General features: G+C 47.3%; 1 protein-coding gene across 2 annotated transcripts in view; it reads right to left on the reverse strand.

Annotated features, from left to right (window-relative positions):
- Positions 1-25,360, reverse strand: part of LOC142475576 (1-phosphatidylinositol 4,5-bisphosphate phosphodiesterase gamma-1-like) — a 188,564-nt gene that overhangs the window by 85,317 nt on the left and 77,887 nt on the right. For both annotated transcript variants that reach the window (XM_075581386.1, XM_075581380.1), the window contains exons 5-9: positions 22,185-22,269; positions 20,037-20,117; positions 15,227-15,261; positions 8,363-8,435; positions 3,920-4,021 (exon numbers count right to left, since the gene is read on the reverse strand). In XM_075581386.1, coding sequence (XP_075437501.1) covers positions 3,920-4,021; positions 8,363-8,435; positions 15,227-15,261; positions 20,037-20,117; positions 22,185-22,269 — 376 coding nt within the window. The remainder of the gene's footprint in view (positions 1-3,919; positions 4,022-8,362; positions 8,436-15,226; positions 15,262-20,036; positions 20,118-22,184; positions 22,270-25,360) is intronic.

Here is a 25,360-nt window from a genome sequence, read left to right on the forward strand (position 1 = left end):
ATTAACCCAACTGGGGGCCCTCGGCCAGGAACCAGGCCCCTCCCCGGGCGCCAAAGGCCACACCCGTCAGGTTTTAGAATTAGGGGTTTAATGGCAGTTTGAAGTAAGGATTGAATGAAAAGCTTGTGATAACAGCGGCAGCCTGCAACAACGAAAAACAATGCACCGATTAGGCCGTCGACGAACTGCCCCGACGGTTAATATGCGCCAATTTACGCCGCTGCTGAACATTTTAGTTCAACAAGCCACGGCTAATGTTCAGGCGGAGCTCATGTCTAGGGCCCGAATGTGGGCGAGGGAAGGGAGACGGAGGGATTTCAGATGAATGTTTTCAGCTATGCAAAAAATTAAATACGAGGCGCCCTGGCGGCCCTAAAAATCGGAGGGAGGGGGCCTGGCGGGCCCATTGGGAAATCAGGCTCAGGGGTTACTGTATGAACGGAATGCATATATATGCACAATGCGGGAGTGATGCATTGCAAGGGGAGCTTTACGAAAAGGGGTGTATACAGTAAAAGTGCGGGAGCACCAAACACAAACAGTTATCTGCCCCAAAGAGCTTACGATCTAACAGTCATGCATTCCTTCTGTCTATGTTGTTAAAGAGCACTAGACAATGGGGGTTATTCAATAAACTGGAAAAGTACCAATCGGGGAACTATCGCACAGAATTTCCCACGGACTTAATTTAATGAATAGCCCCCAATATTACTATGTCATTGTGAAGGTTAGAAATAAGACTTCCTGTATGTATATTTTTATTTATATAGCTCCGACAATGTACACTGCGCTGTACAAGAGACAAAAGAAGATGGAATTATAATACAATAAGAGCATTAAACATGAAAGCACGTGAAGGGAACGGGAATTCCTGCCCCGCAGAGCTTACATTCTAAGTGATGTTGGGAGACTTGCATAAACAGTGGGGTAAGTTAGAAGTGCAGTGGGGGGCGATGTCTCGCTGGTAAGTACAGTATGGGGAGCATTGATACTGCTATAGGGAGAAGCAGTCATGAGTATTGGTACTGGCGTCTTTTGTTAACCTTCATTGAGGAACAAACTCCACTACACAGTGGTTTAAATGCCTTAAAAAATAGTTAGAGTTTCTAATTTCAGGAAATTTTAAGGGGTTTATGTGTGTTTTGATGAACAGCATATTTTTAGCAGTTGTGCCAAATGTAAGAAAGAGTTTCTTATCTGCACATTGTTAGAGCAGAGTTAAAGGAAGAGGCATTAATGCACAGAGAAGCAGAAGGTTATGCTACTTCTGTTCACACTTCCAAAGTCACAATACATATGGGGCAAATAAATCAGCAAATACTGTGATACACTGATGCTAAGGGGCAGCAAATACTGTGCTACACTGATGCTAAGGGGCAACAAATACTGTGATACACTGATGCTAAGGGGCAGCAAATAATGTGCTACACTGATGCTAAGGGGCAGCAAATACTGTGATACACTGATGCTAAGGGGCAGCAAATACTGTGATACACTGCCGCTAAGGGGCAGCAAATACTGTGATACACTGCCGCTAAGGGGCAGCAAATACTGTGATACACTGCCGCTAAGGGGCAGCAAATACTGTGATACACTGACACTAAGGGCAGCAAATACTGTGATACACTGCCGCTAAGGGGCAGCAAATACTGTGATACACTGCCGCTAAGGGGCAGCAAATACTGTGATACACTGACGCTAAGGGGCAGCAAATACTGTGATACACTGACGCAAAGGGGCAGCAAATACTGTGATACACTGACACTAAGGGCAGCAAATACTGTGATACACTGCCGCTAAGGGGCAGCAAATACTGTGATACACTGACGCTAAGGGGCAGCAAATACCGTGATACACTGACACTAAGGGGCAGCAAATACTGTGATACACTGACGCTAAGGGGCAGCAAATACTGTGATACACTGACGCTAAGGGGCAGCAAATACTGTGATACACTGACGCTAAGGGGCAGCAAATACTGTGATACACTGACACTAAGGGCAGCAAATACTGTGATACACTGACGCTAAGGGGCAGCAAATACCGTGATACACTGACACTAAGGGCAGCAAATACTGTGATACACTGACGCTAAGGGGCAGCAAATACTGTGATACACTGACACTAAGGGGAGCAGATACCGTGATACACTGCCGCTAAGGGGAGCAAATACTGTGATAAACTGCCGCTAAGGGGAGACATATTTTTAGCAGTTGTGCCAAATGTAAGAAAGAGTTTCTTATCTGCACATTGTTAGAGCAGAGTTAAAGGAAGAGGCATTAATGCACAGAGAAGCAGAAGGTTATGCTACTTCTGTTCACACTTCCAAAGTCACAATACATATGGGGCAAATAAATCAGCAAATACTGTGATACACTGATGCTAAGGGGCAGCAAATACTGTGATACACTGATGCTAAGGGGCAACAAATACTGTGATACACTGATGCTAAGGGGCAGCAAATACTGTGATACACTGCCGCTAAGGGGCAGCAAATACTGTGATACACTGACACTAAGGGCAGCAAATACTGTGATACACTGACGCTAAGGGGCAGCAAATACTGTGATACACTGCCGCTAAGGGGCAGCAAATATTGTGATACACTGATGCTAAGGGGCAGCAAATACTGTGATACACTGACGCTAAGGGGCAGCAAATACTGTGATACACTGACGCTAAGGGGCAGCAAATACTGTGATACACTGACACTAAGGGCAGCAAATACTGTGATACACTGACGCTAAGGGGCAGCAAATACTGTGATACACTGACGCTAAGGGCAGCAAATACTGTGATACACTGACACTAAGGGCAGCAAATACTGTGATACACTGCCGCTAAGGGGCAGCAAATACTGTGATACACTGCCGCTAAGGGGCAGCAAATACTGTGATACACTGCCGCTAAGGGGCAGCAAATACTGTGATACACTGACACTAAGGGCAGCAAATACTGTGATACACTGACACTAAGGGCAGCAAATACTGTGATACACTGACGCTAAGGGGCAGCAAATACTGTGATACACTGACACTAAGGGCAGCAAATACTGTGATACACTGACGCTAAGGGGCAGCAAATACTGTGATACACTGACGCTAAGGGGCAGCAAATACTGTGATACACTGACGCTAAGGGGCAGCAAATACTGTGATACACTGACGCTAAGGGGCAGCAAATACTGTGATACACTGACGCTAAGGGGCAGCAAATACTGTGATACACTGCCACTAAGGGGAGCAGATACCGTGATACACTGCCGCTAAGGGCAGCAAATACTGTGATACACTGACACTAAGGGCAGCAAATACTGTGATACACTGACGCTAAGGGGCAGCAAATACCGTGATACACTGACGCTAAGGGGCAGCAAATACCGTGATACACTGCAGCTAAGGGGAGCAGATAAGAATAATGCTCTTTGCTACAATTTTGCTTAAAAATTGGATTAGTAACAGACCCATAAGCCTGTTACAGTACTGTATGGGATAAGCTTCCTGGGACTTTTTATAGCAAGGTTTAATGTACGCTCTAAACGGCATAAAGTTTGAAAACCTTCTTAAATGTATTCCCCTTTTGGGACTGTGAGTTTGTAACTAGTGTTATCAGCTTGTGCACTGTTACATTTATAAAAGGAGTGGTACTCTTTATACCCCAGCACCATTGGAATTCAACCACTGCCATTCCCATACAATACTAATATACAATGCGGTCTATGTCCCATTGAAATCAATAGCATTATTTTCTTGAATACATCTCGTGCAATTGTTCTGACCCAGAATCGCACCACTTTGCCTTAATACATAGACCCAATTGTCTCCATGCAATGGTAAAAATACATATAGTTGACCCCAGGTCCCTACTGATACCTTCTAGTTGGAGATCAGACTCCTGCTAAGAGGTGACCCAGACTCACCTCATCCAGCTGAAGAATAGGCTCCGATGTGTCCCCATCAGTGTCCTTCAGGTAAGTGCACAGATACTCCCTTACTTTGCCAATGTCACTTGCCCAGGCCTCCTAGTAACAAGCAGAGAGAGAGAAAGTCTATGACCGGGAATCAATAAGGTCCGATAAGGGGTATCTGAGCTCGATTCATTGACTTGAATGGCAGTAAATATGGGATCGAGCTCTGATAATCCTTATTGGATCTTAATGACTCTCACCACATGTTCCAAGTTCCTGGATAATAAGGTGAGACGCACCTTATACTTTATATCAGGGTATATACAGCCCAGATCAGAAAACTACTTACAGTACACATCATGTTAACCATCTGTAACAGAAGAGCTTTTGTACCTCTAGTCTAGAACACACCGCCCTTCCACCAACGCCATCTCGCCATCTCTCTGACCCCTTTGTACTGCTCAGTTTAAGTGACATAGATCAGGCTTGGAAAATAACCTTGAGGCCACTATACACCGACTTCAAAGAAGGCTCAGGGAACAGATAGTTTACTGTACGTTTGCTGCTCTGTTTCATGGCTCGGAATTTCACAGGGGGGGGGGGGAAGGAGCCAACACATTGCCACATTTAATGGGATCTACCAATCCAGGCAAACGGACAACTGGAAGGTGTGAAGCCGGTCACATTAATCGTGTAGGACAACTAATACTTGGACGGGAACAATTTATGGAATTCATCTCATGGTGCAACTTGGAACTGTTTTCTGCTCAGGTGCTTTACGGATGTGCCGGGAATAGACACAAGGCTTACCTAAATATGGCATCTCTTATAGGGTCTGAGGGTTCACAGCGAATAGGGGAATGGGCAGACTAAGTGGGTCAACGGTTCTTATCCTCACTTGTACGTAGCAGGTCTTTTCCAATTTCCCCAAACATTTAAAGAAGCAATTGCCTTTTATTAGAATAGATGATAATCTGTGCAGGTTTGTTGGTGCACTTGGGAATTTATACTGAATAATTCTTGCTCACTACTAAATTTGATAGAAGATAAGTGTACTTTGTGGTCTAGGCAAAATACACTCAAAAAAGGTCCCCAATTGTGGCGCCCTGCAGACCAATATTATAGTATAATTGGTCAAAGGTACATCTGAATATTAACAGTTAAAAAATAAATGTTATTAATAAACGTAGTATAGTGTTAAAAATAGATATAAATCCTAATAAAAAGAAAAGGATATATCTATGGAAGGAATCCCTCAAAAATGGGAATCCATATGTATCTAGTGGTTATGGCCTCCAGCGAATGTAAGAAAGCCGTTAAGTCCTCCATCTGAAGATTATATGACTTCAGACTCCCCCCACATTGAGCTATCTGCTTAAACTAGGAGATGCAGTTTGATTCAATGGATCCCAGGGAGCACTAATCCTCCTCCATATATATGTATATACAAGCAGCTGACATACGATCAGTATACATAGGAGACATTATCTAGCTCTTTGGTATCGACACCTAGGGTATAGGCTTTCTTACATTCGCTGGAGGCCATAACCACTAGATACATATGGATTCCCATTTTTGAGGGATTCCTTCCATAGATATATCCTTTTCTTTTTATTAGGATTTATATCTATTTTTAACACTATACTACGTTTATTAATAACATTTATTTTTGCACTGTTAATATTCAGATGTACCTTTAACCTATTATACTATAATATTGGTCTGCAGGGCGCCACACTTGGGACCTTTTTTGAGTGTATTTTGCCTAGACCACAAAGTACACTTATCCTCTCTCTATCCCCCCTCTCCCAGGCGGCACGCAGTTACCTTCGTTTGGGGTTCGAGCGAGGTTTCTGTTTATCTTTGATCGGTACTAAATTTGGCTGACACATGACCCGGCCAGCAAACAAATCGCTCGTGGCATTTATGTTCCAACTGGTCAATGCAATGACGGCCAAACATTCGCCGCGGGTGGGAGAATAATGGCGGTGGGCACAGTTTGTTCTTCACGGTATGATGTGGCACTGCTCTCATCTCGGGTTAGTACCAATCAATCACTAGAAGCTACCATTCAAGTCAGTGGGAGTTTCCGTGCGCGATCCTGGCACTAGCCCGCTCCGACGCAGAATCCCGAGCGCTGCGACGCAGTTACCCAGTAACTGGGTATCGCAGGTGCTGTATTGTCACACGGTGCTCAGAACACCTTCCCCACGGGTTTTCATGCATACACATGCCCACCCGGGAAAGCCCGGTTACACATACAGTGCAGCCCATTAATATAGCAATATAGCAAAATAACTAGAATTAATATAGTATAGAACTAGTATCTAGTAACTGTACAGAAATGTGTATTTCTTTCTTTAATTGCTCCACTACAGGAGGGATTTATTTTCCCTACTGTCCCTGTGTTTGTTTTCCTGTAGGCTGTGGGTGGGGGGTTATTTTCTATGTATTTGGGGGGGGGGTCTTTTCTATGTATTTGGGGGGGGGGTTCTTTTCTATGTATTTGGGGGGGGGTTCTTTTCTATGTATTTGGGGGGGGGTTCTTTTATATGTATTTGGGGGGTTCTTTTATATGTATCTGGGGGTTGGGGAGTTCTTTTATATGTATCTGGGGGGGGTTCTTTTATATGTATCTGGGGGGGTTCTTTTATATGTATCTGGGGGTTGGGGGGTTCTTTTATATGTATCTGGGGGTTGGGGGGTTCTTTTATATGCATTTGGGGGTTGGGGGTTCTTTTATATGTATCTGGGGGTTGGGGGGGTTCTTTTATATGTATTTGGGGGGGTGGGGGGTTCTTTTATATGTATTTGGGGGGGGTTCTTTTATATGTATTTGGGGGGTGGGGTTCTTTTATATGTATTTTGGGGGGGTTCTTTTATATGTATTGGGGGGGGGTTCTTTTCTATGTATTTGGGGGGGGGTTCTTTTATATGTATTTGGGGTTTGGGGGGTTCTTTTATATGTATCTGAGGGTTGGGGGGTTCTTTTATATGTATCTGGGGTTTGGGAGGTTCTATTATATGTATCTGGGGGTTAGGGGGTTCTTTTATATGTATCTGGGGGTTGGGGGGTTCTTTTATATGTATTTGGGGGGGGTTCTTTTACATGCATTTGGAGTTTGGGGGGTTCTTTTATATGTATCTGGGGGTTGGGGGGTTCTTTTATATGTATTTGGGGGGTGGGGTTCTTTTATATGTATTTGGGGGGTGGGGGGTTCTTTTATATGTATTTGGGGGTTGGGGGGTTCTTTTATATGCATTTGGGGGTTGGGGGATTCTTTTATATGTATTTGGGGTTTGGGGTTTCTTTTATATGCATTTGGGGGTTGGGGGGTTCTTTTATATGTATTTGAGGGGATGGGGGGTACTTTTATATGCATTTGGGGGTTGGGGGGTTCTTTTATATGCATTTGGGGGTGGGGGGTTCTTTTATATGCATCTGGGGGTTGGGGGGTTCTTTTATATGTATTTGGGGGTTGGGGGATTCTTTTATATGTATTTGGGGTGTGGGGGGTTCTTTTATATGTATTTGGGGGTACTTTTATATGTATTTTGGGGGTGGGGGTTTCTTTTATATGCTTTTGGGGTTTGGGGATTCTTTTATATGCATTTGGGAGTGGGGGGTTCTTTTATATGCATCTGGGGGTTGGGGGGTTCTTTTATATGTATTTGGGGGTTGGGGGATTCTTTTATATGTATTTGGGGGTTGGGGGGTTCTTTTATATGTATTTGGGGGTTGGGGGGTTCTTTTATATGTATTTGGGGTGTGGGGGGTTCTTTTCTATGTATTTGGGGGGTTCTTTTATATGTATTTTGGGGGTGGGGGTTCTTTTCTATGTATTTGGGGGGGGTTCTTTTCTATGTATTTGGGGGGGTTCTTTTCTATGTATTTGGGGGTGTGAGGGGCTTTTCTATGTATTTTGGGGCGGGGGGTTCTTTTATTTGTATTTGGGAGGTGGAGGAGGCTTTTCTTACATGTATTTGAGGTGCAGGGTTGTTCTTTTATATGTATTTGGGGGGTGGTGGTTTTTTCATGTATTTTGTGGGGGGGATTGTCAGCAGGGGGACGGAATGAGTGTGAGGAGGGGGGATTGAATGAGAGTGGGGTAATTGATGGAAGGGGGAGAGTGAGTCGAGAAAGTGAGGAAAAGAGGGAGTAAGAGTGAGACGGAGGGGAAAGTACTACATGCGGGGGGAGGGATTGAGTGGGGTAATTGATGGAGGGGGGGGAGAGTGAGATGTGGTGAGTGTGGAATAGGGAGTGAGACAGAGGGGATAGTAATACATGGGAAGGGGGGGGAAATAGAGGGGTTCGTGAGATGTGAAATGGGGGGGCTCACAAGGGGTGAGGGGGACCCAGTTGTAACTCTAGTCCTGGGCCCCAGGAAACATGTATGAGGCCCTGGTGAGGTCCAGATAGCCTCCCGTTTTGCAGCTGGTGGTCTTAGCTACCTTCTGATCGAACTGCAGGAACTTCTGGAAGTCATAGAGGGAAATCTGGCACACCGTTGGGCGGTCCACATTCCTACGGCACAAAAAGATGGGGTTCAGTTATGTATGCGGGTATATTTGTAATGATATGGTGACAGCAATGTACGAAGCGCTTTGCTAAATAAAGCACAGAATACAGGGCATTATAATACAAATAGGACAAGGACTATAAAAGCACACAAAAGGATATCCCTGTCCAGAAGAGCTTACAATCTAAAAACCAGATCCACAAAAGGGTGCCACGCTTGAGCTTTACTACCCTTCATCCTTCAGGAGTAGGTGCAGTGCATGGCCACGCTGGTTGGCAAGTGTCTCTGTGGCCGTGGGAGGCGAGTCAAGGCTAGTGAAACGCCCCGTTCAGAAGGTGTCACTTGGGATGTCAAGGTGCTGAGAGAAGCTGCCGGATGCATACCGAGTGTGAGGGATAGTGAGCAGGGAGGGGAGAAGGCTTTAAGTGCGAGAGAGCAGCAGAGATGGAAGGGAAAGAAAGGAGACGGTGATGAGCGAGCGCAGAGAGCAAGCGGTGGTGGGAGGGGGGGGGTCTAGCGAAAAATCTAAGCTGAGATTCCGGGAGAAGCAGAAGAGTGCAACAAGGGTAATGCTAATCTGAGCATTTTACAGCGATCCTTACTCTGACCATACATCCTTGGGACAGTGTTAATGTATCTTCAGTCTTTTGTCGGTTGCCAGAGGGACCAGCACGGCAAATCAAAATCACCATAGCAACGTGTTGCTGGCCCTTCCGGCAGAGAATGAGTTAATCAATAAAAATGTCGCTTAAAGAGCACCACCACTTATTAAAGTATAAGCCTTTCAGTGGTGAATTCCTTAATGGGCAGAACAGAAAAGGCACTTTCTGCAATGCCACTATATATATATATATATATATATATATATATATATATATATATATATATATATATATATATATATATATATATATATATATATATATATATATATCTTATAGGGAACCATGTTAAAAATGGTTTTTGAAGCAAAAAGTGGCACTGTGTGCTCATTTGCATGTCATTTCCCAGAATCCCTTGCTGCAGTGGAAGTGCTGTGTGCTGGGTGATAATGGGGAAAGGCGGGGTTGCATACCTGCCTAAGACATGCAGATGAGCATACAGTTGTATTTACATTTATATATATATATATATACACATACATATTAACCAACAAATTAACCCTACTACCTCACCTTAATGGCTCTATCTTAAAGCATCTGAACATGTGGGAGGCAGGGGGTCCTCAGAGCTGAACCGCGTTAATTTCAGCTCCGGCCCCCCTCGCTCACCGACATAATTACCTCCGTAGGGGGTGCGGGCGGCATCTCTGCAGGTTTAAAGGTCTCGATCACACGGGCCAGTAGGAAGCTACAAGCGATGATGTAATGCCTTCCTATTGGCCTGCAAGGCGTGGAACATATAAGACACCATTTTGATAGCCCCACACAGCCCAGCTGGAGCTGCTACCGGCACCCCTTCCCCCTACAGAGGTAAGTATTTTGGGAGGCAGGGGTCCCCTGCAGCCGAAATGAACGCAGTTCAGCTCTGGAGGGGAAAAAACATCCGGTGAAGCTCTGTAGATTTGGGATAAGTTTATTTAATAAGCAGAGGCACCTTTGGGGAACGGAAGTGGACAGAAATCCATCACAAGGCGCTATACACGTGTGTACAACTAGTTATTTGGGGGGTGAGGATGTCATTTGCCACTTTTGAAATTGTAATTCACAGGATTTTGCTGCCCAACTGAACCAGCAAACCATCGTTTCGCAGGACCCTCCAACAGCTGCAGTGAGGGGGTAACATGGTCCTGCTCTCGTGCATGTAACCCCACTGTTAGCACCACTGCATGCATGGGAATAGCCTGGGATTTCCCGCAGTCACTGCTCCCAGCCCCCCAGCTCCTTCCTCACATACATACTGCACACACACACATACTGCACACACACACATACCTCCTTCCTCCCGCGGCTCAGAGAAGGGATGCACATATATACACACACACACATACTGCACACACACATACTGCACACACACACACATACTGCACACACTCACGTCTCCTTCCTCCCGCGGCTCAGAGAAGGAATGCACATATATACACACACACACATACTGCACACACACACGTCTCCTTCCTCCCGTGGCTCAGAGAATGAATGCACATATATACACACACATACACACACACACATACTGCACACACACACATACTGCACACACACATGTCTCCTTCCTCCCGCGGCTCAGAGAAGGAATGCACATATATACACACACACACACACACATACTGCACACACACACACACATACTGCACACACACACACATACACACACACACATACTGCACACACACACGTCTCCTTCCTCCCGCGGCTCAGAGAATGAATGAATGCATGCACATATACACACATACTGCACACACACACATACTGCACACACACACATACTGCACACACACACACACACACACACACGTCTCCTTCCTCCCGCGGCTCAGAGAATGAATGAATGCATGCACATATACACACATACTGCACACACACACACACACACACACACACACAAAATATATGATATTATGTTTCTACTCCATTTTCCCTCCTCCATTCTGTCCCATCTCTTCCCACTCCCATCCCTCCTTTTCCTCCTCCCTTCCCCTCCCTCTCCCCCCTCCCTCTCTCTCCACCTTGGGTTCCCTTTTTCTTATTGGATCAAGTTGTCATTTAACAAAGTTGCTGTTTGATTGGCAGTCTGTATCTCCTTTCAAGAATGTGGTATTTTCTTTATGAGAATTAGGATATGAATTTCATGTGAACCTTTCCCATGCAAAGAATCAGGATATCTGTAGTTAAATATTTTTTGATAGTTATTAAAGATATGATGTAATTGATAGCCTCCCTAATGGAGTTCCAATGGAACAATAATTAAACACTAATATCAGAAATTTACATTGATAAATAAACTAGGAACATACAGTAATTCAAAGTCAAATGTATTTCATAGTTGTATTTATAAGATAAAGATAGACTATATTATCCTGCTATAATTCTGTTACGGGTTTTTCTATAGTATCCATTTTTCACCTCTAAATTAATTTAGGTGTTAAGAATTATTTAAGATCCAATAAATAATTGGATAATGTTCTTTAATGCATGGATGTGTCCATATTTAATTTTTTATTTGTATTTTTTATTTGTATTAACATCCGTGTTGTATTTGTCTAAGTTTATATGTTTTTCTTTAAAAATATATTTAGCACACACATACTGTATATACAGTATATGTATGTATGTATGTATGTATATATGTATATATATATATATATATATAATTCTTTATAATATATACTGTATATTATTTTTTATAAGTATTTTGCCAGTAATATTATTTTCTTCTTTTTTTGTTTACTAAGTTTAGGTTCTATTAAAGCAACGTTCTCTTTGTTTTTAATTATTTTTTCTCTTATCGTTGTTTATTTAATGACCATGGGAGTAATCTGTGAGTATATTTGTTTAAGAACAACACCTACTTAGACTTTATATTTATTTATATCTGTAGCCATTAGTTTAAGGTTCACGATTTCCCCCTTTGGTTAATGTTTTTAAACTGATTGTCTTTTCCCCTTGCCCTTGCGGTGACGTATATATACCTTGCGGTGACATATATATACCTTGCGGTGACTTATATATACCTTGCGGTGACTTATATATACCTTGCATTGACGTATATATACCTTGCGGTGACATATATATACCTTGCGGTGACTTATATATACCTTGCGGTGACTTATATATACCTTGCGGTGGCGTATATATACCTTGCGCCTCCTACTTTTTGTCACATGGAGGAGCTCATTTTCTATCAGGTGCATGAAATCAAGTGTTCACTAAGCCCCTATTGGCTATCCGGCAGGGCAGGTTGGGTATTTTAAGTCGAGCCGTCTGTGTGTTATTTGAACTCTTTGATAAAGCGCGGTCACCCGTGCGAAACGCATAAGAGTGAGTTTTTGTTGCCTTATGTGCCATTAAAGCTTTTGCATTTATCTGAGTAGTCCCCGTCTGCTGTCTTTACCACAAGGCAGTTGCACTGCCTCACCTTTTTGTATCCTGCACACACACACACACACACACACACACACACACACACACATACTCTACTGTCCACCTCTACTTTCCCATCCTTCTCCATCTTAGGAAGCAATAAAGTCTATACAAGCACGTCCCCTTTCTGAGGCTGCGGCCACGCTGCCGCTGAGCGCGCTCATGCTTGAGAGCGGTGACATCACCATCTCTCCAAGCATGAGCGCTCGGTTGTCCTGCAGGATTTTGCAAGCACGATTGGGGGGAGGGAGGCCTGTCTTTGGCTGTGTCGGGACTGTGTGTGTGTGTGTGAGTGTGTGTAGCTGTGTGCATTGACTGGTGTTGATTGGTTGCTGAAGGGTCATGTGACCTTTCACAGCGCTTGAAAATCAATTTTCCCTATCTCCCAAGTGCCTAGCTTTGCTAAGGCTGCAGCCAGGCAGGGAGAGAGCGCGCTGGCGCTCGTGCGCGGTGACGTAACGCGCTCGGCCGGGCTATTTGTGGCCGGCTAGGTGCGCGCGAAAGGAGCCTGTGGGGGGCGCGCTCATGACGTCACGGAGCTGCTTCGCCCTCATTGGGCGAACCGCTCACGTGACGAGCTAGTGAGCGGCAAATTCAAAATTTGCTTGCTTCTGCAAGCAGCTAAGCGCCGTGCATGCGCAGGCGCTCGCTCACGCTGGCCACACACATTGCAGCAATGTGTTTTATCACGGTCAGCGCGAGCACCCTCCCAGCATCACCCCGGACAAGGCCAAAGCGTATGTGCACGAGCGCCGCGTGAGCGCGGCCGTACCTATTGGAAATCGCTGAAGTGATCGCTCCAAGCGCCAAGCGCGCTCAACAGCAGCGTGGCCGCAGCCTTACACATTCAGTTAACGCTGCAAGTGGGCAGCATGATGAGAAGTCCGTACGGCACCGGAAACGCTGCAATATTCACTGCTCTTTAATAAATGGAAGAGACCGCGCTAGGACCTGCGAGTAGCGTTCTGCTTGGTATCTCACGTGGGAAACGCCGTGTTTTTTTCAGTTTGCCTCGTGCTACCCACACATTCAGAGGTTTTTTTTTCCAATCAACTTTATTTCCTGCCACACGTGTTCCGGACCATCGTGACGTGAAAGCCACGTGAAAGCCACGTGAAAGCCACGGCCCGCTCGGATTGGCTTTTCTTTTTAGCATTTACGTTTTGTTTTTTTTCCCAAAGCTATTTTTATTTTTAAAACCTGTCGCTCTGTTATAAGGTGAAAGTGTTTGAAATATGACGTTTCCGGGAGGTTAAAATGAAGCTGTCCCCATGCAACTTCAGAAGCTAGAAATTGGGAACATCACGATTCTAACATTCATTTTTTTGAACCTATTTTTCTTTAAAGAGCAAGACATGCTCAGCGAGCAGGATACTAAAATGCTCACAGTGAAACTCCCGCGGGGTTCTGGGAGATTGCTGGAATGTATGTACTGCAGATGTTTATATTCATAGCACCATACTGTGCACAGCACTTCTCAGCAGTGATACACGTGACACAATAATAGGGAGACGTACAGCTGGAACAGGACGTATGGTCTCCAGACGCAGCTGAAAAATAAAGAAGTGCCGAGCGCAAACCTTCCGGACACCATCTAATGGGAATAAGCGCTACAGACATAAAAGCAAACTTTACCAAAAGGAGTCCCTGTCCTTACAGAATCTGGTCTATGCTGCCCAATTTTATATTTTATATACAGTTATCTAAACTGGAGAGGGCCACCTGGACCCGAGCCGTGCTGGTCCGAACAAGGTACACACTATTGACCAAGAATAACCGGCCCAGTGGGCCCCATATATCCGCCAAGGTCATCTTCGCTCTGGTGTCCAATAGGAATCCGAAATGTCATTGTGAGAACTGTTGGGGGCGATGTTGTCCATATAGAGATTATAATCTTATTATGCCGGAGATAAAGCAGTAAATATTTTGGGAGCCGGGAGGGGGGAGGTCACATGGATCTGTTTGGTCGCTGCTTTGAGTTGTCACTAAAGCCAAGTCCATGCTGCCGCAGACTGCGCTGAGGCGTCCGGGCGGGGCGCGATCAGATTGCCTTAAGGCCCCACGCTCATGCTTGTGAGCGGTGACATCACCAACTCTCCAAGCATGAGCGCGGTCTGTCATGCTTAATTTTGCAAGCGTGAGCAGGGGGAGGGGGCGTGGCCGGGGCCTGTCATTGGCTGGATCGGGGCTATGTCTCTGTGTGTGGCTGTGTGTCTGGCTGTGTGTGGCAATGTCTCTGTGTGTGTGGCTGTGTGTGTGGCTGTGTGTGGCAATGTCTCTTTGTGTGTGGCTGTGTGTGTGTGGCTGTGTGGCTGGGTGCTGTAGCAGATTGGTTGCTAGCGTGCTTGAAAATCCAATTTCCCTGTCTCTCCAAGCGCTGAGCTTTGGAGAGCGTACATGCACAAGTGCTAGAGCGTAGCTGGACTTATTGGGAATCAGTGACGTGATCGCGCCAAGCGCGCGCAGCGGCAGCCTAACGTGACAAAGTTGCAGTTAGTGGAGGAGGTACATGGTGTCAGTAAAATGTATCAAAGTGTATCCTCTCTCTCTTTAAGTTGATATATATGTAATACTTTTCATTTATGCCTTTGTTGGAAATACATTGGGACACTCTGTGGTTTCCACAATGAAATAGGAAGAATAAAAAGGAGCAGCCGGGACAATAACTCCAATAGTTCCTGAAAGGACCTGCGGGAAAACGTGCAATCACTCACCGCAAAGGGAAGGACAGCTCCAGCTGCTCTATCACCTGAAATCAGGAGAAGAACCGTCAGTGGAGGTACAAATTCTACCCACACTCTGCCCCCGATTCCGGACACGTCATTGCTGAATTTGCTACTAAAGGCATTGATGGGCAACAGACGGCCCTCAGGGGGGTCCCCTACAGCCCCCAATCGTTGGCTACCCCAGCAGCCCACTCACCCGGTGTCCCCAGTACAGAGGGAGTGGGGATGCTGCTGGTGTGGAACGTAGCTTCTCCCCACTCTCTCAGCTGCATACTGACTGTGCGCTGATACATACTGGGCCCCTCCGCCCCTGTGCTAATCACTAGTACCCAGTGTAAGGAGAGGAGCGCTGATACTGTGCTGCTGCTCCTCCGCCCCTGTGCTAATCACTAGTACCCAGAGTAAGGAGAGGAGCGCTGATACTGTGCTGCTGCTCCTCCGCTGTGCTAATCACTAGTACCCAGTGTAAGGAGAGGAGCGCTGATACTGTGCTGCCGGCTCCTCCGCTGTGCTAATCACTAGTACCCAGTGTAAGGAGAGGAGCGCTGATACTGTGCTGCTGCTCCTCCGCTGTGCTAATCACTAGTACCCAGTGTAAGGAGAGGAGCGCTGATACTGTGCTAATCACTAGTACCCAGTGTAAGGAGAGGAGCGCTGATACTGTGCTAATCACTAGTACCCAGTGTAAGGAGAGGAACGCTGATACTGTGCTAATCACTAGTACCCAGTGTAAGGAGAGGAACGCTGATACTGTGCTAATCACTAGTACCCAGTGTAAGGAGAGGAACGCTGATACTGTGCTAATCACTAGTACCCAGTGTAAGGAGAGGAGCGCTGATACTGTGCTAATCACTAGTACCCAGTGTAAGGAGAGGAGCGCTGATACTGTGCTGCCGGCTCCTCCGCTGTGCTAATCACTAGTACCCAGTGTAAGGAGAGGAGCGCTGATACTGTGCTAATCACTAGTACCCAGTGTAAGGAGAGGAACGCTGATACTGTGCTAATCACTAGTACCCAGTGTAAGGAGAGGAGCGCTGATACTGTGCTAATCACTAGTACCCAGTGTAAGGAGAGGAACGCTGATACTGTGCTAATCACTAGTACCCAGTGTAAGGAGAGGAGCGCTGATACTGTGCTGCCGGCTCCTCCGCTGTGCTAATCACTAGTACCCAGTGTAAGGAGAGGAGCGCTGATACTGTGCTGCTGCTCCTCCGCTGTGCTAATCACTAGTACCAGTGTAAGGAGAGGAGCGCTGATACTGTGCTAATCACTAGTACCCAGTGTAAGAAGAGGAGCGCTGATACTGTGCTAATCACTAGTACTCAGTGTAAGGAGAGGAGCGCTGATACTGTGCTGCCGGCTCCTCCGCTGTGCTAATCACTAGTACCCAGTGTAAGGAGAGGAGCGCTGATACTGTGCTGCCGGCTCCTCCGCTGTGCTAATCACTAGTACCCAGTGTAAGGAGAGGAGCGCTGATACTGTGCTAATCACTAGTACCCAGTGTAAGGAGAGGAACGCTGATACTGTGCTAATCACTAGTACCCAGTGTAAGGAGAGGAGCGCTGATACTGTGCTGCCGGCTCCTCCGCTGTGCTAATCACTAGTACCCAGTGTAAGGAGAGGAGCGCTGATACTGTGCTGTTGCTCCTCCGCTGTGCTAATCACTAGTACCAGTGTAAGGAGAGGAGCGCTGATACTGTGCTAATCACTAGTACCCAGTGTAAGAAGAGGAGCGCTGATACTGTGCTAATCACTAGTACTCAGTGTAAGGAGAGGAGCGCTGATACGGTGCTAATCACTAGTACTCAGTGTAAGGAGAGGAGCGCTGATACTGTGCTGCCGGCTCCTCCGCTGTGCTAATCACTAGTACCCAGTGTAAGGAGAGGAGCGCTGATACTGTGCTGCCGGCTCCTCCGCTGTGCTAATCACTAGTACCCAGTGTAAGGAGAGGAGCGCTGATACTGTGCTGCTGCTCCTCCGCTGTGCTACTCACTAGTACCCAGTGTAAGGAGAGGAGCGCTGATACTGTGCTGCTGCTCCTCCGCTGTGCTACTCACAAGTACCCAGTGTAAGGAGAGGAGCGCTGATACTGTGCTGCTGCTCCTCCGCTGTGCTAATCACTGTACCCAGTGTAAGGGGAGGAGCGCTGATACTGTGCTGCTGCTCCTCTGCTGTGCTAATCACTAGTACCCAGTGTAAGGAGAGGAGCGCTGATACTGTGCTGCTGCTCCTCAGCTGTGCTAATCACTAGTACCCAGTGTAAGGAGAGGAGCGCTGATACTGTGCTGCTGCTCCTCCGCTCTGCTAATCACTAGTACCTAGTGTAAGGAGAGGAGCGCTGATACTGTGCTGCCAGCTCCTCCGCTGTGCTAATCACTAGTACCCAGTGTAAGGAGAGGAGCGCTGATACTGTGCTGCCGGCTCCTCCGCTGTGCTAATCACTAGTACCCAGTGTAAGGAGAGGAGCGCTGATACTGTGCTGCCGGCTCCTCCTCTGTGCTAATCACTAGTACCCAGAGTAAGGAGAGGAGCGCTGATACTGTGCTGCCGGCTCCTCGGCTGTGCTAATCACTAGTACCCAGAGTAAGGAGAGGAGCGCTGATACTGTGCTGCCGGCTCCTCCGCTGTGCTAATCACGAGTACCCAGTGTAAGGAGAGGAGCGCTGATACTGTGCTGCCGGCTCCTCCGCTGTGCTAATCACTAGTACCCAGTGTAAGGAGAGGAGCGCTGATACTGTGCTGCTGCTCCTCCGCTGTGCTAATCACTAGTACCCAGTGTAAGGAGAGGAGCGCTGATACTGTGCTGCTGCTCCTCCGCTGTGCTAATCACTAGTACCCAGTGTAAGGAGAGGGCGCTGATACTGTGCTGCTGGCTCCTCCGCTGTGCTAATCACTAGTACCCAGTGTAAGGAGAGGAGCGCTGATACTGTGCTGCTGCTCCTCCGCTGTGCTAATCACTAGTACCCAGTGTAAGGAGAGGAGCGCTGATACTGTGCTGCCGACTCCTCCATTGTGCTAATCACTAGTACCCAGTGTAAGGAGAGGAGCGCTGATACTGTGCTGCCGGCTCCTCGGCTGTGCTAATCACTAATACCCAGTGTAAGGAGAGGAGCGCTGATACTGTGCTGCCAGCTCCTCCGCTGTGCTAATCACTAGTACCCAGTGTAAGGAGAGGAGCGCTGATACTGTGCTGCTGCTCCTCCGCTGTGCTAATCACTAGTACCCAGTGTAAGGAGAGGAGCGCTGATACTGTGCTGCCGGCTCCTCCGCTGTGCTAATCACTAGTACCCAGTGTAAGGAGAGGAGCGCTGATACTGTGCTAATCACTAGTACCCAGTGTAAGGAGAGGAGCGCTGATACTGTGCTAATCACTAGTACCCAGTGTAAGGAGAGGAGCTCTGATACTGTGCTGCCGGCTCCTCCGCTGTGCTAATCACTAGTACCCAGTGTAAGGAGAGGAGCGCTGATACTGTGCTAATCACTAGTACCCAGTGTAAGGAGAGGAGCGCTGATACTGTGCTAATCACTAGTACTCAGTGTAAGGAGAGGAGCGCTGATACTGTGCTGCCGGCTCCTCCTCTGTGCTAATCACTAGTACCCAGAGTAAGGAGAGGAGCGCTGATACTGTGCTGCCGGCTCCTCCGCTGTGCTAATCACTAGTACCCAGTGTAAGGAGAGGAGCACTGATACTGTGCTGCCGGCTCCTCCGCTGTGCTAATCACTAGTACCCAGTGTAAGGAGAGGAGCGCTGATACTGTGCTGCCGGCTCCCCCGCTGTGCTAATCACTAGTACCCAGAGTAAGGAGAGGAGCGCTGATACTGTGCTGCCGGCTCCTCCGCTGTGCTAATCACTAGTACCCAGTGTAAGGAGAGGAGCGCTGATACTGTGCTGCCGGCTCCTCCGCTGTGCTAATCACTTGTACCCAGTGTAAGGAGAGGAGCGCTGATACTGTGCTGCTGCTCCTCCGCTGTGCTAATCACTAGTCCCAGTGTAAGGAGAGGAGCGCTGATACTGTGCTAATCACTAGTACCCAGTGTAAGGAGAGGAGCGCTGATACTGTGCTGCCGGCTCCTCCGCTCTGCTAATCACTAGTACCCAGTGTAAGGAGAGGAGCGCTGGTACTGTGCTGCCGCCTCCTCCGCTATGCTAATCACTAGTACCCAGTGTAAGGAGAGGAGCACTGATACTGTGCTGCTGCTCCTCCGCTGTGCTAATCACTAGTACCCAGTGTAAGGAGAGGAACGCTGATACTGTGCTGCCGGCTCCTCCGCTGTGCTAATCACTAGTACCCAGTGTAAGGAGAGGAGCACTGATACTGTGCTGCTGCTCCTCCGCTGTGCTAATCACTAGTACCCAGTGTAAGGAGAGGAGCGCTGATATTGTGCTAATCACTAGTACCCAGAGTAAGGGGAGGAGCGCTGATACTGTGCTGCTGCTCCTCCGCTGTGCTAATCACTAGTACCCAGTGTAAGGGGAGGAGCGCTGTTACTGTGCTAATCACTAGTACCCAGAGTAAGGGGAGGAGCGCTGTTACTGTGCTGCCGGCTCCTCCGCTCTGCTAATCACTAGTACCCACTGATTGAGACACCTGTGGTGAAGCAGGGACTGATTCCGCCACCTGTGCTGAAGCAGAGATTGATTGAGCCACCTGTGCTGATGCAGGGATATCCATAAACCCCAGCTTTTTGGTGGCCCCTGGAGGACTGAATTTGACACGCCCGAGCTAAACTCATCTCCGGCACGGGGGAGGACGTCTTCACAGCATCGGGAGTGGGGGAGTGAAGGAGACACGCTTACTGATTTCTGGGCCTCGAACATCAGGTTCCTGTAGAAGAGCACAAAGTGTGTAAAGCTCATCTCCGATCTGGCCTCGATTTCCTACAGGGTCAAAGAGAAGACACAGATTACTGGCGCACCGCGGTATTGTCTGCATACCGCGACCTGGGGGTTCTTGAATTGGCTCAGACGACATTAACTCCTTCACAGTCAGAACGGTCTCTTCAAACAGCCTTTTCATATCTCAGACATGTGAACGTGCTCATAAGTGTTCTGTGTCTTTCTGCAGTCATTGCTACTTCTCATTATTCGATGCTGCAGCTCGGCGCTGAATCAGTGTGTACTGCGCGACTTGTAACCAGCTATTCATGTGAGACAGAGTGAGGGATATGTTATGAAGTGAGTGACTTGCCGTGTTCTCAGACAGCGATTCTATCCTCAATGCACAGAAGCAATGTAAGTGGCCCACAAGAGGTGAGGAACCGTCACTGAACTGAGGGACAGTCTCACTGTTAGAAGAGACGGTCACCCATTGCTCTGTGATTAGAACTGTGAACGGGATATTGTTATAACGAGTGAGTGGGAGAGAAATACGGCAGGATAGTTGGGCCGTTACATGGGAAGGTGGGAATAAAAACCCTACATGTCATCAGGAGCGGTTTATCCCAACGCAAAGGAGACTTAAACCCAAATGCACAAAAAGGTGCTAAGCGTTAGCATGCGTTTGAATGGGAGTAAAGGTGTGCTGAAGCTGAGCACCCATCTGGGGATCCGGGCGTATCAGGGGTAAAGTCTCCCAGATACCAAAATGGGGCAAAACCTCTCCGTAGGGATTGCACCAGAATCACCAATGGAAGTATTCCAACGGCCTCCATCTTTTTCCTGTGGAAATGTAGTAATGCTTATTGCCCCCCCCCCCCCTCCGCCCCGTAGTTTTGCAGCTCTGGAAATGATACATTCATTATACACTGTGATACAAACACGTGTAAGAGAAACGGAGGATTCTGTAAAAGTTCTGCACACATTATTGCATAAGAGTTACTGATGGTTTCTATGGGCAGTGGAATCGCCGCGCTGGACGCTCAGCAGGCGTTTGTCAGTGAGGATTCTTGTAGTGGCGCATATCATATGGGTCAGTAACGCACTCAAGGAAGAGGAATTATATCATCGCCACCAAGATGTGATAACAATAAAACAATGTATTTCTCAATCATCTTCTATGCGTGTGGTTCAGTATTTTAATGAGAGAATTTGGAAGTGGTTCCTATATCTCAGTCTGAGAAGTCTAACCATCCTCCCCAAAGGAACGTCCATCTCTACAGTTACAGTCCAAAGCAGAAATGCCAGCAAGAAGCTCGGCACAAGGGTGGTAAACATGGATTGCTCAGTAGGGGTTGGCCAGGGATAGTTTCTGTAAAGAAGAGGCTTACAATAATGAGTTGCTCAGTAGGAGTGGGTTACTGGAGGATCTTGTGATTAAGTGGACCATAGGGATCACTTTCTCAGTACAAATGGGTCAGTGAGGGTTTTGTTGGAAGAAGGATCATAAATATAAGAGACGGTCAACGAGGGCTCCTGTGGGGGTGTGTATTATATAGAGACAGTGGCTAAACGGGAGTGGGTCAGTGAAAGTGCCTATAGGTGATGGGTCATAGGGGAAGCTTGTTCAGTATAACTGGGTCAGTGAGGGTCTTATAAGTAGGAGGATGGGTTGAACAGTAAGTGTGGGTCAGTAAAGGTTTGTATACATAAAACGTTTGTAAGAAGGGCTTGGTCAGTAGGAATGGTTTAGTGAGGGCTCTTTAGGTAGGAAGATAAAAGGGATGGGTTGTTAAATATGTGTAAGTAGGTGGATCATATGGATGGGTTGTTAAATACAAGTAGGTAGGTGGATCATATGGTTGCGTTGTTAAATACATGTAAGTAGGTGGATCATATGGATGGGTTTTTAATTACAAGTAGGCAGTTGGATCATATGGATGGGTTAATAAATGCAAGTAGGTAGGTGGATCATAGAGTATGGATGGGTTCCTCAGGAGGGTCTCTGTTGAAAGAATAATTATAGGGATGAATTGCTCGGTAGGAATGGATCCAATAGAAGTTGTGTAAGTGGGGTTCTGTAGGTTCCAGGGTCTCTGAGAGTTCCCGAGATGAGGATGTCCTACTCACCAGCAGCTTGTCCCGCAGAAATCTCATGTTAGGCACGCGGTAATTAACCTGAGGAAGCAGAGCCTTCAGATCTTTCAACGTGACACTGCAACACAAACACAAAACTCTCAGTATAATCATGGCACACGTCCTGCAAAACCGGCCTCAGTCATTTCCTGATCGTAACTCAACTAATGAGCCGATCGGTGCAGTCCCAAAACCAGATAGGAATATTTACCGGAATATATATTTTTTCTTAGAACACAATAACCCAGCTCGCAGTGCTGTACATCAGGGGAGTGCAAACTGGGGGGATCGCGAGATTTTCTGGGGAGGGCGCGGCGCTTACAGAGGCCCTGCGGTCTTCCCCGCAGCATTTAAATTACATGCCGGGGACCGCGCGTGAGGCCTCTGTAAGTTCCCTTACCTTGGCTCCGGCGGCGCGTCACCATGGCAACACGGCATCAAATGACGCCACGAGGTCGCATGACGTGACGTCAGAAACACCGGAGACAAGGTAAGGGGGTGGGGGGTGGGAGCGCGAGCAGGGGAATACGTTTGCGCACTCCTGCTCTACATAGTATTTCACAAGTCCCTTCCCCAAAGAGCTTACAATCTAATTTTGCCAACCCCGGGGCACTAGGAGTACAAGTGACTTGACCAATGTCACAAGGAGCGGACACTTGGATTCAGCTCACCTGCTTACCTGCACACCTGCTCACCAGCTCACCTACACACCAGCACCCCTGCTCACCTGCACACCAGCTCACCTGCACCCCTGCTCACCTGCACCCCTGCTCACCTGCACACCAGCTCACCTACACACCAGCTCACCTACACACCTAAACACCAGCTCGCCTAAACACCAGCACACCTGCACTCCTGCTCACCAGCTCACCTGCACACCAGCACACCTGCACACTAGCACACCAGCTCACTTGCACACCAGCTCATCTGCACCCCTGCTCACCTGCACCCCTGCTCACCTGCACCCCTGCTCACCTGCACCCCTGCTCACCTGCACACCAGCTCACCTACACACCTAAACACCAGCTCACCTAAACACCAGCACACCTGCACACTAGCACACCAGCTCACTTGCACACCAGCTCACCTGCACACCAGCTCACCTGCACCCCTGCTCACCAGCTCACCTGCACACCAGCTCACCCGCACCCCTGTACACCTGCACACCAGCTCATGCACACCTGCTCAGTGGTTCTTACCACTAATACTGTACACTCCTTCAGCCCCAAAGGGACGGAGAACGCTCAGTGACTTGCTAAGAAAGGCTGGCATGTTCAGGTAACGCTTTTCCAAGTATCCAATGACACGCTGTCATTGCTGCCCGTTACTCTGCCCGTTACTCTGGGGAACCAATGGTGGTACAAATAGCTCAGGAAAGGGTTGCACCCGGAGGGGCCAACTCCAGTCCGCAAGGGCCACCAACAGGTCAGGTTTTCAGGATATCCCTGCATCGGCATAGGTGGCTCAGTCAACAACTGATCCACTGATGGAGCCACCTGTGCTGAAGCAGGGGTATCATGAACCCCTGACCTGTTGGTGGCCCTTGAGGACTGGAGTTCCCCCCCCTCGGGTTACACTATTCATATGATAAAACGGGACGTGTCAGGCTTTGTGCGTCACTCGCAGCATTGTTCTGCATCGTTCCCGTCGCACACAATCTGACAGATCCGAGGTGTCGTTAACCAGACTGTGCGACAGGAAACACGTGAGGCAGAAACAATAGTCACAGCGTGACACGCAGACAGGACAGGGCGACTGTTACAGGGATACAGGACGAAATCATCAAGAATCTCCAAGTACTACACGTGTTGTGGATGATTAGGATCATTAGGAGAGGTATTCGGACGCAGACCGAGAGGAGCGCCGGGATATTTCTGCCACGTTTCTCCCTATTTAGAGCTGCCACGTTTGGATGTGAGTGGTTTGCTCTGCTTGGCCACGGCACCAGCATTTGTGAGGCCCTACAAGAAAAATGTGTTTTCGGCATAATGTAGTTGGTCAAAGCGTAATACCTGCTAAACTGGCGCACCAACCAATAACATATATTTATACACATCTCAACAAAAGCTATCATTGTTTTTAATAAAACCTGGTGCTTTTTTAACCATTTTTCAACCAGAACACTGATATATAACAACCGCCTTCCTCATATTTTGGGTTTTCCAGACTGTCTGTGAGTCATTGCTAAAGCCTCGGGCCTAAGATATGTATCATGTCCTAATCGCCTCTGCTTTGTTTATTATAGCTCACTATAGGTTTCTGTGGTGTAATGCAGACTTGTTCTAAAAAACCCTTGTTTTTTTTCTCTGCGTTGGTTTCAATCCGCTTTAATCTACAGCTCATTGGCATCATTTCCTGTTCTGGATTCCTTCCTCTTCCTGTCACCAACTCCTATCACTTCCTGTCAGACGTCCTGTTTATGTCGAGCTGACGGGAGTTTGGCCAATATGGGTGACGTTGTGTCTTCTGCTGCATTACAGCTGCGCTGCGTTAAATCTGCGGTCCCACTTAGCAATATGTGCGGCAATTGGAATAAAGTGAAAGGCCCTCAACAACGCAACCGCCTTCTCTACCATTATAACATACCTTCATCAGGCAGCATAGATAGGGTGACCAGATTTTCAAAATGCAAAACCGGGACAATAAAAAATTATTTATAAAACAAATTACATCACGTGACGCACCCCGTTGCCATGACAACGAGACACTGACGTCAGGCGATGACATGTAGCCATGACAATATGGCATCACGTGATGCCTCGGCACCATAATGCGTCCCGTTGGTGGGGGCTGCAGTGTGTGTTGTGTGTATAGGAGGTGGGCACTGCAGTGTGTGTGTGTGTGTATATAAATAATGAAGACATTAATTAAAATTAAAATAATTAACAAATTAAAATTAAATAAATAATTAATTGACATAAATTAAAATTAAATAAAAAAAATGTAGGCATTAATTAAATCTAAGACTTTTAAAAATGTGACATTCCTGACCATGTGTGTATGTTACACTTTGCAAAATAGGGTCTCTTGCTCTCCTCGTGGCAGTCAGCGACATAACTGCCATGCAGGGCCGCAGATAGCTTTCCTGGGGCCCAGGAACAATGTTTCCACCGGGGCCCCCTACCCAGGTTTCGACGGCCTTGCCAGGACCCCCCTTCTCACACACCACC

This window comes from Ascaphus truei, chromosome 2, assembly GCF_040206685.1.
Source record: "Ascaphus truei isolate aAscTru1 chromosome 2, aAscTru1.hap1, whole genome shotgun sequence".
In the NCBI taxonomy this organism is placed as follows: domain Eukaryota; kingdom Metazoa; phylum Chordata; class Amphibia; order Anura; family Ascaphidae; genus Ascaphus; species Ascaphus truei.